This window comes from Neovison vison, chromosome 12 (genome assembly GCF_020171115.1).
Source record: "Neovison vison isolate M4711 chromosome 12, ASM_NN_V1, whole genome shotgun sequence".
Taxonomy (NCBI): domain Eukaryota; kingdom Metazoa; phylum Chordata; class Mammalia; order Carnivora; family Mustelidae; genus Neogale; species Neogale vison.
This window is the reverse complement of record NC_058102.1, coordinates 5,404,403-5,423,747: the sequence shown is the minus strand read 5'-3', so window position 1 is coordinate 5,423,747 and position 19,345 is coordinate 5,404,403. Positions and strand designations below refer to the sequence as shown.

Here is a 19,345-nt window from a genome sequence, read left to right as displayed (position 1 = left end):
GTGAAAGTATCATTCCTATCTCTTGACTTCAGTTATTTTATTTCTTTGGATTCTTTTCTTTAGGAAAGACTCCAAAATGCAGCAATGGCTGTACATGTGGAGTGTTCACGGCAGAGTAACTTATAATGGCAAAAGCTGGATAAAGGTCTAAACACTTAAAAATCAGGGAATTGATGGAAAGCTACATAGACCTTTGAACCCACATTTGGAAGACATTTCAGTGACATGGTGCGATTTAATATGAAGGAGAAAAAAGCAAGATCCACTGTTTACGTAGCCAGTGTTCTCTCCCATGTGTAAAAGAATACAGTACGTTTGCACACCTGTGTCCACCGCAGTGTTATACGTAACAGCTGGAACGAGGAAGCAAAGCCAGGATCCAGTGACAGATGAATGGAGAAGCGAAACATGGTGCGCCCCACCAGGAAATGGTATTCAGACTTAGAAGGGAAGGAAATTCAGACACGTGCTACAACACGTGTGAACCTTGAGGGCATGAGGCTGAGTGAGATAAACCAGCCACAGAAAGAGAAACACTGTGTGCTTTCACTTACAGGAGCAGTCAGAATCACAGGAAGTAGAACAGTGGTCGCCGGCGGTGGGGGGGGCGGAGGGGTTACGGGGAGTGAGTTCGTGCCTACAGTTTGTTTTGCAAGACGGAGGAGGATGGTGTTGGTGGTCACACAGCAGTGCGAATGGATCCTAATACCCCTGAATTGTGCACTTAAAAATGACTTAAGATGGTAAACTTTATATTAAGAGTATTTTGCCGCAATAAAAGAATTGGGGAGAAATGCATTAAAAAGGGAGAAAAAAAGATGTCCAAGGCAGTGTGGCGCACTGAAAGGAGGTCAGCTCTGGAGCTGAAGCTGCCTGGTGTCCACCGCTGGGGGAGGAGGCCATAGGGGAGCCCGACTTCCAGAGCCCGTCCATGTCCCCGGGATCCCACCCCCCGCTGGGTGAGACCCTGGGGGACCGGCACATGCACTGGCACGTGCACAGCGGGCCTGTTCTCTGCCAACACAACATCACACTGGGGTTTAGGGCCCTGCCTGCTTTTTTACACTTTCCTGTTTGTTCCAAATGCATATGTATTTCTTCTTAAGTCAGGAGAAGGAGTATAATCATTGAAAACAGTGAGGGTCACCGTAAACAGAGAGAAAAGACAAGTCACGGGCCAGAAGGAGGTATTTGCCACCCTCATACCAACAAAGGACTGGAAACCCTTTCACAGACAACCAAACCTGAAGGTCTCATCACAACAAAACGTCCAGCCTTCCTAATCCTCAGAAGGGCAGACACGAAGACGTCTGACAACAGCACGGATTGCCGGGGCGCTGGCGCGTTAGGAGCTCTCACGCGAGGCTGGCGGGAGCGGTAAAGCCACAGAGGCCGGCAGGATTGGTAAAGCCACAGAGACGGTCCCTGTAACCTCCCCACTCCTGACCCGATCCCACGCAGGGTAACTCCCAAGAATCACAAGGAGACAGACACAGAGGGCCGGCTGGTGCGTGGCTTGTCATGGAGAGGACTGCGAACCTACGCGGTCATTAGCAGGAGGGGAGAACTGAACGGGGCGTGTCCACCTGACAGAATATGTTCATTTCATGGGCTGATTTTATAGCAGCCGGGTAAGGGCATGAACGGAAGCCAGTGGAATAACATGGAAACATCTCGAACACAAGATAGTAAACAAAAAAATAAAACAAGACTCTATTGGTTAGGAATGCCTGTCTAAATAGCAAAGAAGAAAGAAGTCAGAGGCCCCCACAGGAGACGGCGCACGGAGGGGGCTGGCTGGAGTCGGGAGTGGCCAGCTTGTTCCCTGAGCAGCTCTACCGCCCCCTGTCGGGGTGACTGTGCACAAACCACAGGGTCCCCCGCTACAAAAAGGGATATTCACAGCACACACCCGGTAGCGCCTCAAAGAAGCGGGTTAACATCCGTAAAGCACCAGGAGGAGTGCCCTCGGAAGGCACTCCTACACAGCATTTCCCATCGTTATTGGTATTCTCATGAACCTCACACCTTGAGCATGTTCACGCTCTTTGCTCTAGTCATCTGCTTTTCAAGAACTTATCCTAGATCAGTGATCAAGGCTTTATGTACTTAGGTGTTCAACACACACAAAAGTGTGCAGCTGGAAATGACATTAAGTGGACATTGTAGTGTCCAAGGGGGCCCTTGGACACTACAATGTGCTGGAGGACAGGCCTGCTGTGATTTGACTGCTGCATTAGTTTTGGATTGTTCCCATGTTTATTTTCATCCCCCGGTCCGGGTAGGCAGGCACCGTGGCACTTGTGTGTTGACATCCAGTACAGAATGGCGATCAAAGAAATCTGTGTTGGCTGAAACTAGATTGTGATTATTGCTAATGATGTTGGTCCGTTCACATTTAGCGATCAAGAAACAGCCACAGAATAAACAATTTGTGCAGTCAGAAATGCAGTCCCAGGGAGGAGCGAGAGTCCTGTAGTCAGCCACACACCCTCTTCCAGGAAGCCCTCCCTGACTTCCCCAGCAATCTTTCCTGTGCTGAGCATGCTTCTGTTAAAGCCCACTGCTTCCATGTTTCCTCCACTTCTGACTTGGCTGGTACATGTCCCAGGGCCCAACATATGGTGGGTCCTCAACAGATGTCCCCCAAGTGGCTCCTGGTTCCCTCATTTCCAGCTCAGGGCCTAACATACTGCGGACTTCTCCTCTTTGGACACCAGATTGTCTTTAGGGATCTAAGGTTCTCAAGAATTCTGAAACCCAACCAGACAAAAGCAAGCTCCCAAACTCCTAAGAAAAGAAAAGCGTTTTCAATAAAATATACATATTTACCTTCCCACATTCTATGTAGAATTTATACTGAATTTTCATTTGGAATTAGCTAATCACATGAGGTGACTGCCAATTTATCTGGTGTGATTTTCATCAATTACCCATTTTGCAAAAACTACTTTTAGCCCACATTCAAAGAGAGATGCTTGCGTGCTGCTGACCTCCTTACCTCTTCAAAGAAGGAGCTGAAGTTCTGGAGAAAATATTTCCAATTTATAAGGGGGGTTAGATGAATTTTCAGTTTTCTCAGAAAATAATGATACTGGTTGTCTGTTAGTTTGTAACAGAAATCCTTAAGAACTTGTCCAAAATCCGAAGCTTTTACAAACCCAGTGTCCTCTTTATCCAATGCAGAAAACGCCTTAAAAAAAGAGAGAAAAAGCAGATGCTACCGTCAAGTGACTATTTCAAAAATATTTTTCTTAAGTATTGCTTTTCTGAATGCAAATGAAATCAAGTGTATTCAAGTACCCTGTGAATTCTACCTTACTAATAAAATGCACCATGATTGAGAGATGGGTGCACGTACGGCCCAGGCCAGGTGTGAGAGTTGCGTACCACAGAGCCAAGTCGCTTTGCTGGCTCCTCTTTGGATTCAGAGAGCCAGAGGGGTGAGGAGGAGTCCTCACCCCTTTCTGCAGGGGAAGCCACCTGAGCTCCAAGGAGGGCTGTCTGACAGGGGAGGAGACGTGCTCCCAGAGGGAAACCATATGCCCAAATTCTCCCTGTCACGACATCCTAGCTTCTTGGAGCATATGTATATTGTAACAGGGGCTCAGCTGCAAACCCACCACATCGGGGTGTGGGGCGGGGGGTCTCAAGGTGGAGTGTGATGTTGGAGGTGGCGAGGAGGAGGAGTCAAGGGACCACCCTGTCCCACTCCCACTCTGAGGTTTTCACAGGGAGGCTGCTGCCCTTTCCCCACCCTGGGCCAGTGTCCACATGGCCTCGCCTCCCCTGAAGGCCCCCAGGTCACGTGCCAGGGCTGGTTGGCTAGAGTCCACCAGCGGTACAGTAGTCAGACTGAAAAAGTGCAAAAATGTGCTATAAAAAGAAAGCACTTTTTTCCCCCATCTGTCGAAACAAAATCATTCATTTTTATTGCACTAGGAAATCTGTATCAAGTGGTAGGTTAAGATCTTTTTTTCTTAAGTAAGAATTTAATGTACTTGCAGACCCAAAACCAAATTCCCTTGGGGTTAATTCTCATTCAGGGCTAATTAGGCACATCCTATCAGCCCACGGGGGTGGCGGTATATGTGTAACAAAATTAACCTTAAAATACCGTCTAGCTTCAAGTTCTCATTTTGCCTGTGGCAACAGGACAAAGCTGTGGGGAATGGAAAACCCTCGGACCACTGGTTTGGAAGTAGACTTTGAACACAGCTCCGCTCCTTATGGGAAGACCTTAACCTCCCTGAGCTCAGTTTCCCTGGTAGACAAAGGAGGGACTCCGTAACTCATGTCATTCTGTCCTACACACCTGTCCATGAACCTGGCACACAGTGGATCTCCATTAAGGATCATGGATGCGAGTACAGTCAACTGAGCGTTTGTGGGACCTGCGTTTCCCTGGGTCTGCGTGGCCTCCCCGCGTGTGTCCCCAGCCAGCTAAGCCACAGGATGGGTGGAAGTGTCAAAAGTGAAGAGGCTTAGAAGTCAATAAGCTCTCTAGAAATATAAGGTATTGTGTCATTTCATAAAAAAGACGCATCGGAGACAGGTCTCCAGTGATCTGCAGAGCTGTGTAAATGTGTAAATGTGACAGGTGTCCTCTCCAATGGCTGTCCTCGGACATCGCCATTCCTTCCGCTCTGTCCCCGATGCCCTCTCTCCCTCCAAGCCATCTGCCACTCTCCTGGCCAGACACTCTCACTCTGTGGCTTAAAGCATCTCTTGCCTAAAGAGTGTTTCTTGTAAGTGAGAACCATGGTTTCCCCCCAAAAGTTCCATGGACCTCAGTTTGAGAAATACCCTGATAGATGTTAGTGATGCCCCTTTAAGTCAGAAGCGGGCAAAGACATCCTGCAAATACATTTACTTGGCCTGGAGCATGCTTTTAAAAAATCTGGAATAAAATAAGACACACAAATCTCAACTCCTCAAAGAGGAACTCTCTAGATGTGAAAAGTGTCTGCTATCCAGTGTCAATGTCAAGTTCACTGACATTCCAGAACTTTCACAGGCCGGCTGGCCAGCACTTGCCTTTCCCCTGTTCTCTAGTCTCTTATGCCTGGACTCCAGAGCCTACCTGCCTCCCCTATGCTGAGAGGATTCTTCACATGGGGGATTTAGTGGGCACAGTCCTAGGTTTTGGAGAGGGTCTGTAAGTCTGCCTACTGCAAGACTCCGCACCACATCGCAAAGGATGCTTTGGATTCATGGTTTCATTCAACTATAAGACCTGTCCTCTGCAGATGGCCTTTTGTCTTCCTACTGCTGCAGGGGAAACTGAGGTGTGGCTCAGTCTGGGGGACCAACACCCCACCAGGGGCATGGCCCAAGCTCTCTCTATCTTCCGAGGACTCTAGCGTGGGCCGCAGCATCATCCCCACCCACGCCAGGGTTTGGCACACTCCACAGTGTCCGACAGATGTTAGCTATAAAATGTCACTGTACTTGGGGGAGAGCCTTCCTGCTCCTCCCCTGGCTCCTGGCGGCCTTTGCTATGAGTCTTTGTGCCACAGTGAGGCTGCAGCAACCCTCCAAGGCTGCCTCCCATGATGCGCCTGGTGCTCGCAGGATGTGCTGAGCCTCTTTACCTGAGCCCTGTGTCCTCTGCCCTCCTGGCCTGGAACCCCTTGCCCTCCTTCCAGACACAGCACTTGCTGATCCCGGAGCATCTCTATGTCCGAGAGCACCTGCTGGGCACACTCATGGGAGCTTCCTGGAGAGCAAACATGGATGCACATTTGCTCAAATACACAAGCTGCTGTTGAGCTGACCCATCCGAGTTCTGATGCCCCACGAGGTTGAGGAGAGGCGCAGGGGTTCAGAAGGAGGGGAGGGCTGAGAGCCACTTTTCATGAATGGGCATGAGCAGTGGAACTTCAGTTTCTAAAATAAAAATACTTGAGTCTGTTGTACCGTTGACAAAGCCACGTCGGAGGAGGCAACAACTTCCTGGATGTTCTTGACAATCTCCTCTGGGTCCAGTGTCGAGAAATTGACTGGCGTGTTCTCCTCTTTTTCTTTTGGCTGAGGCCTTGTTGGCTTGCTGCTCTCCACCGCTTTCAAGAAGTCAAGGTAATTGAAGGAGTTGTTATGCCAGCTGATTCCCCAACTTGTCCCAAAAGAAAGAAAAGAACACATTAATCACCAAAAAAATGCCCTATCACATATTCTTTCAGCAAATAGCTGCTGAGAACAGAACAGTGAGCAGAATGTGAATTACATGAAGACAGTGTTCTCTGGCCCGTGGGCACATGCCCGCCAGTTGGCTATGAAGGTAGACAGGCACCCACAGATACTGTCATAGTACAGAGTGGGGTGAAGGAGAGAAGGGAGGGCTGCTGGGGCCATGGACTGTCCTTCCCTGAGGCTCTGAGACTTGAAGTCTGGACAATGGGGCTCAGGCTTCGGGGAGCAGAAGACGGGAAGAGAAGGCTGGGCTAAGGCACCTGATCCCCTGACTAGGGCAAATGAATGTTCCTCAGCAGAGACATGACACTTGCAGGAGGTGATGTGGGGAGATACACCTGGCAGTGGGGCCAGGGACGGTCTGGAAGCAAAGCTGGGGGCATGGGAGCTCAGGACTGGGATCATCACAACCTCAGGTCGTGAGAGCTGGGCTGAAAAATAGCAGCGGGATGGGAAAAGAAGGGGAATACATCGAAGACTGTGGAAAGGCACAAAGGAACTGAGGAAAACAGATGCCAGATTCTTTTTCAAGACAGGAACTCGGTTGTCAAGCCGAAAGCACTCAAGAGATAGTTTTCCAGAGCCTATAGAGCTTAGTATTTTCTCAAAGAGAAATTCTGAGGGCACGTCTCAGTGAGGACATGCCATGTAGAAACAGAGGCTCCTTCCTGCCCTCACCTCTGACATGGAAGAAAATACTTTTAAAGTCTAGAAGAATATATTGTGAGAGAAAAATCCCAAAGTTTCCTGAGAGCGTAGAGCATATTTGAAGATGTAAGATAATTCAAAATAAAGTTTAACTTTATTTAATAAAGTTCCCATTTTTGTCACTTAAACTCTCCGGGATCACTGTCACTCTGACACTGACACCCAAACTTTCTGTCAGGAGGGCAGAGTGTATGTCAAAGAAGCACAGTGTGGAATGTTGGTAAGCTGGAGAGAGAAGTTTCTAGAGATTCAGATATCTGCTTCTAAAGAAAACAAGCCAAGAGCTGTGCTTTTCCAACCCACAGCTGCAGAGCGGCCTTCCACAGGCCCTGCGTTGCTGGCTCACATGACGGAGACATGGAGGAAAAGGCTAATCAACTCTATTTCATCAGCAGGATAAATTGCCAACTTGGTATTAAAATTTAGTAATAAAATCAAATGCATATGCTAATCGCAGTATTATTTAGAAAAGTCTATTTTGGATCTGGAAACGAATAATCTACATATAATTACAAATAACAGAGATGTTTATCATCAAGAGGTCTTTGAGAAGAAACAAGCAACCAAGCGTTGGATTCTTATTAAGGTTTCAATTTGTAAAAAAGTTGATCACCCCTATTGAAAGGTGGACTACAGAAATCCCACAGTCTTTTTGTTGTTACTTAGAAAAGTATCAAGCCTAACTATGTTTTAACAAGACTCTCTCACAATCATTTAGTTAATTATTTATCTGGTGCTGTTTTTCTATGATTTATTCATTGAATGCATATAAATTCTCGTTCAGTTGGAAATACATTTAGTGAAAGGAGGTCCTGTTTAAGGAAGAAGAGAATGTATATGCATTATTTTGGAGGAAATGATCCTTCTTTTCATCACACACACACACACACACACACACACACACTGGCACTGAACTTCTCTCAGTTCAAACACGATGGAGCAATGGCTTCAACATTTTAAGGAAAAATGATTTTCTCAATAGGATTCTATGCTCAGACAGCTAGCAATCTGTCTGAAGGAGATTAAACAATTTTTTCAGACAAAGAACTCTGAAAATGTATTTCCTGCCTGCCTTTTCTTAGAAAGTTACTTCAGGAAGTACTCCAGCAAAGTAAGAATGTAAATTAGCAACAAAAAGGCATGTGGTGTGGGAAACAGGGGATCCAACCCTGTCAGGGAACAATAGGGACAGATCTGGGATAGGACAATGGTCAGAGAGGCGCAGGCTGTAGGACAGAGGGCACCTGGGGAAACCCATCAGAACAGGAAGTGGATGGAAGGCTGGGGAAAGCTAAAGGTTGACAATGTTGAATTTTACCTGAGCCTGGTATTCCTAGAGAAAAGCTCTTTATATTTTTGGAAACAGCTTACACAGAGAACCACCTTTCCCCATATGACTTAGAAAAGATACATGGACACCAAGGCAGACACAGAGGTTCAGGGATGGTGCCACGGGGCAGAAAACTACTTTTCATTCATGACCTGGGCACTGTATGGTATTTACATAGGCATAATTATGAAATTCTGGTTGATGGTTTTTGAGCTTCAGAATCAGTCTATGAGTCAAGCACAAAAGACCTGGGTATGGGTCCAGGACAGGAGGTTACATGTAACTATCTTCTCCCCAGAGTAAAACTGTGCCTGCCCGAGGATGGGACAAGCAAGGGGCAGAGGGACAGAAGCAGAAGGAGGACAGGGTGCTGATACTTACAGAAGTCAGAAGTGTCACTCTGCCCTGACAATAAGGAAAAAGCTGAACCACCTGAAAGCCAATAGCTTTTCTTGTCCCATCAGAAAGCTGACATCACAAGGCAAAACATCACCCCTAAATCTGGAGGGATCTGGGCGAACACAGAGAATTACAGCCAAGGTGTGCTTTCCTGGATGAAATGCCTTTGGAGCCAGAAGCTAGAAGGAACATGTCAAGGACAGTGCGAGAAACGGGAGGAGACCGTGTATGGACTGTGTGTGGTTGAGAAACTCGTGGGGACCCGTTTACATCTAGAAGTAGGAATGAAATCGGGGTGAAAAAGAGAAGGACTGAATGCCCCCCCCCATTAGACATCATAAGGCAGGGACATGCAAACCCATACCACAATGACGTGTCACCCTCCACCGGTCAGCGTGGCTAGGATGAACACCACAGGAAACCCCAGGTGCCCGCGAGGGTACGGAGAGAAAGACACCCTCGTGCACTGCAGGTGAGAAGGCAAACTGGGGCGGCCACTGCAGGAAATGGTATGGAGGATCCTCAAAAAGTTAAAAACAGAACCACCCTAAGTTCCAGCAACTACTGGGTATTTATCTAAAACATAAAAAACATTAACTCAAAGGGATCCATGCACCCTTATGTTTGTAGCAGCCTACAAACCAGACTATGGAAGCAGACCAAGTGCCTGCTGGTAGACAAATGGATAAGGAAGATGTGGTGGGTATTTGTGTATCTGTATATATTTTTTAAAGATTTTATTCATTTATTTGTGTGTGAGAGAGAGAAAGTGCACACATAAGTAGGCAGAGCGGCAGGCAGAGGCGGAGAGAGAAGCAGGCTCCCCGCCGAGCAGAGAGCCCAATGCGGGACTTGATCCCAGGACCCCGGGATCATGACCCAAGCTGAAGGCAGTGGCTTAACTGAATGAGCCACGCAGGAGTCCCTCTATATTTGAATATTACTCAGCCATGAAGAAGAATGAAATCTTGCCATTTGCAGCAGCACAGAGGGAGCTAGAGGGTATTATGCTGAGTGAAATATGTCCATCAGAGAAAGACAAATACCATAGGATTTCATTCATATGTGGAATTTAAAAAACAAAACAAATGAGCAAAGGAAAGAGAGAGAGAGAGAGAGAGAGAGAGAGAAGAAACAGACTCTTACCTATAGAGAGCAAACACACTGCTGGTTCCCAGAGGGGAGAAGCGTGTGGAGATGGGTGAATAGGGGATGGGATTAAAGACCTGGCTTATCATGATGAAAAGAAAAGGAAAAAATAAAATAATTGTATCATCAAATAAAGGAAAGAAAAAGAGAAGGACTTCTCTAAGAGTCTGTGTGGGAAGCATTTAGACCCCATGTTCCTCCCGAATTCCAAGAGTCTGGGAAGCTGTCCCCTCCCCCCAGCACAAGATGGGGGCTCTGGAATCGGCTTTCCGGAGAAAAGTGGATGTCTTAGTGCTGATAGGGTGGGTTCTTAACAAAAAGAGGGTTTAAGTGGAAACTTCTATCTTGACTTTACTATGGCTTCGTAACAAAATGCCACAGAGTAGTGTGTGGCTTAAAACACCACACATTTCTTCCCTTACAGTTCTGAGCACCAGTGGTCAGTTTCATCTGTCCAAGGTCAAGGTGTTGGCAGGACTATGGTCCTTCTACAGGAGGAATCTAGAAAGTTTCTCAGAATTAAAGAGCATGAGAAAGGCCACCCAGGCTGACAGAGGGGCGTCTGAACACTCTGGAAAAAGATTTTACCACTGGCGGCGTGGTGGGGGGTTTCATCAGTGTTAGGAAAAACACAGAAAACTGTGCAAACAGACAAAAATCATTATAAATTCTGGGGAACCCAAAATGCTATGTAGGAAGGGAAAGGAAGGGATCCATGAAACAGGTCATGATGTCATAAACCCCGAACACTGATCTCCCAAAACTGTGAGGCAGCCACACAGGCACCCCAGGAGAAAAGTCTGTGGGTTTGCATGGAGAGGTGGAGGCCGAGCGGGTGGGGCGGTCGGTGCTCCGCGATGAGAGAAGGAAAGTTGGAGCCACATCTTCCTGGTCCGGAGTCAACAGACTCTGCCTGGAAGTTACAAACCAGAAAGCAGCATAGAAGCTTGTCATTTAGAACCACGAATTATGTGCCATGTGGTACCTGTGAAAGCGTCCGCTTTGTGGGCCTTGGGGACGGGGAAATGCGGAACCCTTGGACTCCCACCAAAGGGCATGGAGACGGTGGGGGAAGCAAAGCTAGTGTTAGCGGGAGGGGGTTACGCTGCTGATTGCCATGGGGAGGAGGGACATGCGCCTCCCTTGTGCTTTGGGTTGACTCCACGGAGCCTGGCCGCCGGGAGGCCCGGAGGTTACCGCACTGCTTGAAAGCACAGACAGGAAGAAGCGAAAGCAACGCGCCAACTGGTGTTCCAGTCCCGGGACCACGTGAGAAGCGCCGTGAAGCCGGCGGCGGAGAACCTGTTTAGAAGGTCGGTCAGTTCCTCTTCCGTGAGAGAGCAGCCGCACTCCTGCAGCGCCTTGTGCATCCTGCCCATGGACATGTAGCCGTTTCTGGGTTTGTCTAGTCTGGAGAGGGCTTTGCTGATATCTTGATAATGGTCCTTAAGCTTTTCCCTGAAAGAGAAGACACGTTAGACACCCTAAAGCCAGGAAAACAAATCGTGTCTTTAAAGCAAGAGTTCCATGACTGCTCTGACCATGGTCTGCCGGCTCATCGAAGAACTGATTTGGAAGATGTTTTGCCGCGCTGGTGTAATGCTTACATTAAAAGGCATTCTGGAAACAAGAATAAGTCTGTATCATCATCATGTTATTATTATTATCATTAGCAACACTGTGTTAGAGAAAGTACAGCATTTTTTTTTTTTTACTAGAATGGGTACTTTAAAAATAGAACAAGAAATTAAGACGTAGAGTGATATTACAGATTTGTGAACTGCTTCTTGATTGTCCCATGAAAAGGTGTGGAGCACCTACTGCGTGCCGACTACTGCTCTGGGTCCTGGGAAGCATCTAGGGATTCCTACAGGCATCGTGAGAACCTACATGCCCTGGGGCAAGGCTGGTGTGAGACAGAAGGGGTCAGCACAGGGTGTCAGTAGAGACTGCAGAGCGGGGCTGAGAAGACCCTTAACCCCAAATAGCTCTCCTGGGCCCCGGGACAGCCAGCGCCAAGGCCCTAAGGCACGGGTGCAGGAGGTCAGGGAGCGAGGAAGGCAGACAGGCTCTCAGTGTTAGCCGGGGAGAATGGGTACCCTGGGACCGCTGGCTTTTTATCGGATACTGTGTTGTTAACACAGCCGCCGTTTGTGGGCATCAGTGGGCAAGCCAGGAGCTGTGCTGTCCTGGGGTACGTTCTCTCCCACTGATGCTTCTCAACGACCCAGCAAGGGAGGAGGGTAACTATCACCATACTTTACAGACGTGGAACGGAGTGTGCCCGGAGTCTCCCGTGCAGTCAGGGCATGACACAATCTGCCCTCGCAGGGGCAGACAGGGTCCCGCCGTAGCTTCTGCTGGAGGCTGTTTTCCTTGCAGAATATGTTCAAGTTTCCTTAAACCCATTTTTTAGGAAAATTCTTCCCTGACCAAAAAAAATATATATACATATATATTTTGTTAAAGGACTAAAAAAGTATGGAAATCTTTAGGGATGTACCATCTTGCACCTGACCTTGGTGGACTAATTATCAACTCCATGACCTTGGGATCACCCAGATTTCTAAAAAGAGAGACTTTCTTCCTACTGACCCAAGCAACATGCTTGTCTGGGGGGCTCAGACTAGGGCTTGGCTGTGGGGTTCTTATTCTGGGAAGAGAATGTGGTATAAATTCTAAACACCGAATCTTTGCTGGTAATTGTCTACAACCTCAGAGATGTCTTTGCGAAAAAAACAGTTCCTTGAGCATGCCTAGAAGAAAGAATCCAGAAAGAACAGTCGAGAAGAGAGAAAGTTGAGTGGGAGCACGCAGGTAAGGAGGGGGAGTGGGGCTAACTTGGAAGCCATGTGGGCTATCCACCCCCTGTCCTCACTGGCCTCCAGTGTGGAGGTGGCCCACTGAGCGTTTGAGTGCCTGATACAAATGAATTGCATTAACTGTTTTGCAAATGTATACCAACAGCAGCAACATTTTGGATCCCTTTACAGGTGTGTGCTGAACTCAGTCCCATACTGCAAAATGACTACTCGTCATCACCACTATTATATTCCACTTAATCCTTCAAGATGAAAGCAAATGAAGGTATAAAAAAATCAAAACATTTTTTGAGATCCATATTTTTAGAAAATTGAGGCATTCAGCATTTCTTGGACTGGTTTCTAGGCAGTAATTATTTCCCTTGCAGAGTAAATGCGCACACAGAGTAAATGAGTGTTTGGAGCATCGATCGCTTCATGCCGAACAGAAGCGATGGAAGCCCACACTCAGGGACAATCTGCTGCTGCTCTCGGTTGTGTCTGGTTCCTCGTCTGGACAGAATTGAAGGTCGAAGAGGGCACTGTCATGGCCAGTGGGACAGCCACAGAGCCCTGCCCAACATGGCCTTGCTGGGCCGGGCTTCACTGATTTTGCTTGTATACTCCTCCCCACCCCACCCTCCATCCGCATCTCAGAACAGGCTAGGGGCTGTGTGGCCAGTTCACCAATGCAGCTCTGGTCCCAGATCTTCAACTCAGACTTGGGCAAAAAGGAAGAGGGCATGGAAAAATAAATATGAGTTTTAAAAAGGATTTTTCTTAATTTCCAAAATGTATTTAGAGCACTCCAAACAAATAAATTCTCTTAGATTTAAGAGGAAAATATAAATTTTGGTTACTTGACATGAACCTGAACCTTGTCTTTCTCATCAGAGGAGGCAGAAGACCCCAGTTATTTGCCAATGTAATGATCCGATGTCTTTGGGAAAGCGGAAGTTGGTCAGACATTTTTGTGAAATCAGGCTTGTCTTCTTTGGTAAAGAAAATGTGATTGTGGCAAGGAGGACAGGGTGAGTGTGAGTCAGCTAACCGAGCCTGGTGATCTGAGACGCACGGTCTGATGGCTCGCAGTGCGCACAATAAACAGAAACACGGGAGGGAAGAGAATGTTCCGAGAGCGTGCCGAGATGGGAGATTTCTCTCAGAGCCTCATTACTCACAAGTGGCAGGAGGGAAGACACGAGTGGGTAATGAGGCCAGCCCTGTCTGGTAAAGATAAATTCCACTTTTTCATTAGTTTTATGGCGTATTTGATTTATACCAATCTTGCGCATATTTTTACTTTAAACCTCACAAACTCAATTCTCTTCCTCCAGGCTTTCTAACTCAGTAACTTCGACATACTTCAGGGGTGTCTTTGAACTGCTTTTCTCTTAAACCCATCTTAGCTATTACTTTTCCTCCCTGTGCCCTTGGGAGTTTTTATGTCCTTTGTGGATTCTTTAGCAACGACTCATTGGCTCATTCAGGTGCCATCTGAGGTGGTGAGGACAGACAGCGGAAGTGACAGATGGGAGACAGAAAGACAGAGGAGAGCATCACAGGGCTAAGGCAGAGCTGTGAAGTGGGGATGGAGTCCCAGCCGTGGTGAGTGCTGACGGGTGACCATCAGGACCTAGGACAGATCAAGAGCATCTGTCCCATTGCTTTACGGCTCTACTGAAGGCGGCAACATTTCTCCCTGTGTCATATTTCTTTTTTTTTTTTTTAATTTATTTATTTGACAGATAGAGATCACAAGCAGGCAGAGAGGTAAGCAGAGAGAGAAAGAGGGGGAAGCAGGCTCTCCGCTGAGCAGAGAGCTCGACATGGGGCTCCATCCCAAGATTCTGGGATCATGACCTGAGCCAAAGGCAGAGGCTTTAACCCACTGAGCCACCCAGGTGCCCCTGTGTCATGTATTTCTTACATAGGACATTAGTAACTAGTTTTAAACTAGTAAGGCTCCCCCATCCCAATCCGACCCATCACCTTTTGACAGCATCTTCTGGTCCCTGCGGAAGACGGGCATACACTTCTGGTTAAACTGGTTTAACCAGTTTAACTGGTTAAAATGTCATTTATTTTGACATTTTACTGGTTAAAATGTCATTTCCCATTAGCCCTTGATCACATTTCCATAGTCTTTGTGATGCTAATTGAATAGGCACATACTTTTTCATATTCCTTGGGGCCCCATTGTATAAGCCAGTGTACCCACTGGGATCGCAGGTGTCCCTTTTAGCTGTTGTTGAAGACATAGCGCAAATCGTGTCTTCCAAACCGCTCAACTGTTTGCTTCTACTACATTATTTCCTTGGGGTATAGTCCCCCAAGTACTGAGTTAAAGAATATGTTCGTTCATTCATTCATTCATTCAACAGAGGTTTGCGGGGTGTCTATGGGGTGTCAGGAACGGTTCTGCACTGCGTGAACTTGCCTTCTAGTTGGGCAAGGGGCAGAGCCCAGGGGTATAATTTAGTAAACACCTAAAATGTTCTCCAGGGCGACCTACAGAATAGGAATAGGTGTGAGACTGTCACCCGATAAGGCAGGGTTGGCTCATAGCCTTTTAGCTCCTTTATACTCTGTGACCTGCTGCTCATTTCTAGAATGTACAGCAGCAAAGGAGTATTAGAATTTCATGACAACTTTGTGGGCACTGGGAGGTACCACTTTAAAACCACTTTTGGGGCGCCTGGGTGGCTCAGTGGGTTAAGCCGCTGCCTTCGGCTCAGGTCATGATCTCAGGGTCCTGGGATCGAGTCCCGCGTCAGGCTCTCTGCTCAGCAGGGAGCCTGCTTCCCTCTCTCTCTCTCTGCCTGCCTCTCCGTCTACTTGTGATCTCTCTCTGTCAAATAAATAAATAAAATCTTTAAAAAAAAAAAAAAAACACTTTTGCCGCAAGGGTATGTCGAACAGGCGGCCCCTGATCGCGGGGCCACGATACTCATGCGCTTACCTGACCCGCACGGCCCTGTCCACGCTCTGTTCCAGCTGCTTGACCTCCTCCTGAATCTGCTCGGGCTTCGTGAAATGACCCATGAAGTTGAAGTAGTCCTCCGCGTAGGGCTGATGCATGTCTGCGGAGTAGTTAATCCCCAATTTCTGTAAAAATTCTTGGTAAGTGATATGCCCTCTTCCCTCGGTGTCATAGCTTTGAAAACAAACAGACAAGACCGTCATCAGTAGCCACCGTGCTGCGCGCGCTGGAAACGCAGACTCAGGACCCAGGATGCAGGACCCAGACCTGATCTGACTCTGCATTCGACAAGCTCCCCAGGCAAGGAGGCACAGGCGTGTCGAAGTCGGAAACCTGCCGCTCTCATCCACGGAAAGGTCGCACCTCCTGAGAGGTGACCTTGGCCAGCCCAGGAGAGAGCAACCAAACTCATTCCCTTGTCCCTCTGTTAGAAAAACGGTTGTGACCACAGAGAATTAAAATCAAGCCTGCCGTTCATTCAACAGTTTCTTTAAAAAATTATTTTTTATTGAGCACCTACACGTAAGGCAACCATGCTAAAGTTTAGAAGAAAGTCTTTCAAAAAGCATATTCAATCTTAAAACTTAAATAAACGCATGCCATTTGATTCAAAATCCCCCATTTCCTCTTTGAAGAAATGCCAATTATATACAACCAGCGAGCGAGCCCAGTAAGGAAAACAAGATAAGAACTATGCTATGTACCTTTTATATCATTTTCTATTATTGAGATGCTTCTGAATTATAATTCATTAAAAAAAGGCATAATGGAAGGTTTTTTTAATCTCCCAGCATTATTCAAATAGAATAGAATTACTTCAATAAAAAATTTTAAGGCAAATTGCCAATTTCCCTTAAAGAAAAAAAAAAAGCATTTATTTTTACGGAAAGATCTTGATCCTCATCTGACCGATAAAAATGGCATTTGTGGACGTGATTTTTCCCAGACGATTTCCAAGCTACAAGGACAAGACTGTATCTGAACAATGTTGTGGGCATAATTCTCTAGCAGGTTCTTCCGACGCTCGTCTGAGCGTGAGTACAGGCGGCTTTAATGTGTGCGGCCGAGCTTCCCTCTGCTCGTTAACTGACCACACGTGGAAAAACCCGCAGGATCCCATGCTTGCTCGCCTCCGTCTGACACACAGAGACCTCTGTGACCGTTTCATTGGAGCAGGGGTTGGGGGGTGGAGAGAGGAGGACAAGGGGGAGGAAGTTGAGGCAAACCCTTCATGCACTTGTGCTAAAACACGCAGAGCATCCCGGGAGTTGGCATGCCATCCGCCCTTCCCCAAGGCCAAGTGAGCTGTTCCCTGAAGTGCCTGCAGAGCTGGGTGGCGGGGGGGGGGGCTTCTTCTCCACTTGTCACTTCTGTGTCCTACACGTTTGCTACGTGTCTGACTTCCACCTGCCCTACTGGCATCCAGACCCACTGTGATCAGGTACTTGGCCTACAAGGAAAGGCGGTTCTCCTCCAGCAACTGGGAGGCAGCACAGGGTGGAGAACTCCAGGCCTAACAGATGTTCACCCGCCCTGAGACCCTGGCAAGGCCCTCGGCCACTCTGGGGCTCTGGTCCCTCCTCTGTGAGCCACTGAAGGCCTTCCTAGACCCAGGTCTCAGGCCAGTGCCCTGACTGCTGCTCTTACGATATTTACGGGACCACCTGAGGCCTTTCCAGGTGTCTGTCATTAGTGCGACCTTAGTACTTGTACCCCCACCCCGCAAATGCCGTTCTACCTTGTTGTATCCAGTGAATTTGGTTTCATTTTTTTCTTTCTTTCTTTCTTTTTTTTTTTTTTTAAGATTTTATGTGTTTATTTGACAGAGAGAGAGAGATCACAAGTAGGCAGAGCAGCAGGCAGAGAGAGAGAGAGAGAGAGAGAGAGGGAAGCAGGCTCCTGCTGAGCAGAGAGCCCGATGTGGGGCTCGATACCAGGACCCTGGGATCATGACCTGAGCCGAAGGCAGAGGCTTTAACCCACTGAACCACCCAGGCGACCCTTGGTTTCTAAAACAGAACCAAGTGACACTCCCACAAAAGGAGGCCCATGGGGTCTCTGGCAGCCAAGGCAGGACCTGTGGTCTGGGCAGGGCAGTGACCCTCCAGGCCCCATGGGAGCTTCTAGCAAACAGCTCTTCCTGCAGCTAGTGGTTAGACCTTAGCTGCAGAGAGGGCAGGTTATTTTCTATCCATGTCCCCGGGAAGGGAAAGGGAAGGGGTGCCACTTCTGAGCTCCTGGGATGATGCCAGGATCACACCTCTCTCCCCAAACTGCCTCGGGCCTGACTAGCCTGGGGCCAAGCAGAGTGATGTGGTCCCACGACTTTGCTCAGGACACCCCTTGAATAAAGCTCTCCAAGGCTCCCCATTCCTCTAGGAGGGCTCCTGAAAGACCGCTGTGGAGACCACTCCCTGACCAATGTCCCCTCTCTCTTCCTAAGTCAGAAGTGCTGTGTCTCCACTTCCGTCTGGACCTCCTCTGCACCCACGGTGAGGATCGGTGGGTAAATGTGCTGTGGGGAGTAGACCGGGGCCCGGCACCCAACGAATGCCCGCTGGGGTTTGCCGCTGCCATTCACCATCCAAAGGCCCGGCCGCATCTTTAGAACGTGCCTTCTGTCCCTGCTGGACGGCAAGTTTCTTGAGGGACAACCACCAGCGACCACGCCGTGTTACCCTTACAACAAACTCCCGGCCCTGGGCCACAGGCCTCGTGAAGCTTGGTCATCAGTCCTTGTCTGCTGAGCCACTGCGTACAAAGGACACGTGTTCCTCAGGAAGCACATGTCATGCACAAGAGATTACGGACAACAAACTCTAAATCATGACACTTGAACTGAATGAAAAGACACTTCTTAATTACTTCATTAATAAGGATCATAAACATTCTATTCTCCTCGCAAAGGAACAGAAAACCAGATTGCACAATTGCAACTAAAATATTGTTATGAAAGGGGATAATAAGAGAGTCAATTCAGCTGACATAACCTCACCCTTCATTATATAATCCTTTGTATAACATTTTAAAAAAATCAACTTGTCTATAAAGGTTGAATTTTTTTTTAAAGATTTTATTTATTTATTTGACAGAGAGAGAGAGATCACAAGTAGGCAGAGAGGCAGGCAGAGAGATGGGGAAGCAGGCTTCCTGCTGAACAGAGAGTCAGATGCGGGGCTTGATTCCAGGACCCTGAGATCATGACCTGAGCCGAAGGCAGAGGCTTAACCCACTGAGCCACCCAGGCACCCCTATAAAGGTTGAATTTTAAAATGGCTCGGCAACAGATGTGCCAGCGAAAATGTGCCCATACACAGAGGACCCGTAAAAGCTTTTATTTGCATGTGGCCATGGTCACTAATTTACGATATAATCCGATTCCTCTGCCCATTTATCGCACATCCAGCAATTCAGTTCAACACACGATTTGAATACGCTCAGATCCATGGCTTGGCTTTGCTCCAAGTCTTAGTCCTTTAAGCCCAGCTCAGGCATGACTCTTATGTCACTGGTAATCCCACCATCTACCACCTCTGACCCCAGAGTTAGAGGGTCTGACGACTCCGGCCAGGCAGCCGAGGCAGACGTGTCGCCTTATGCAGCTTGGGACATACAGATCTTCTCAGGTGTCACCTGCAAGGGCGGTCTGATGGCTCCCATCCCTGTCCTTCAGGGTACAGCCTCCCCTTGCCCAACTTGGCCATGGCCACCAGGGCACAGTGAGCAAGTCCTGGTGGTGTCCCAGGTTCTGGGGCCACCCAGGGCCATGATCCCTCTATGGTG

General features: G+C 48.0%; 1 protein-coding gene across 3 annotated transcripts in view; it reads right to left on the bottom strand.

The window, feature by feature from the left end:
• The window catches only part of EFCAB6 (EF-hand calcium binding domain 6), a 229,542-nt gene that overhangs the window by 35,067 nt on the left and 175,130 nt on the right, over nt 1–19,345 (bottom strand). For all 3 annotated transcript variants that reach the window (XM_044227789.1, XM_044227791.1, XM_044227790.1), the window contains exons 24-27: nt 15,542–15,736; nt 11,081–11,236; nt 5,920–6,115; nt 3,002–3,193 (exon numbers count right to left, since the gene is read on the bottom strand). In XM_044227789.1, coding sequence (XP_044083724.1) covers nt 3,002–3,193; nt 5,920–6,115; nt 11,081–11,236; nt 15,542–15,736 — 739 coding nt within the window. The remainder of the gene's footprint in view (nt 1–3,001; nt 3,194–5,919; nt 6,116–11,080; nt 11,237–15,541; nt 15,737–19,345) is intronic.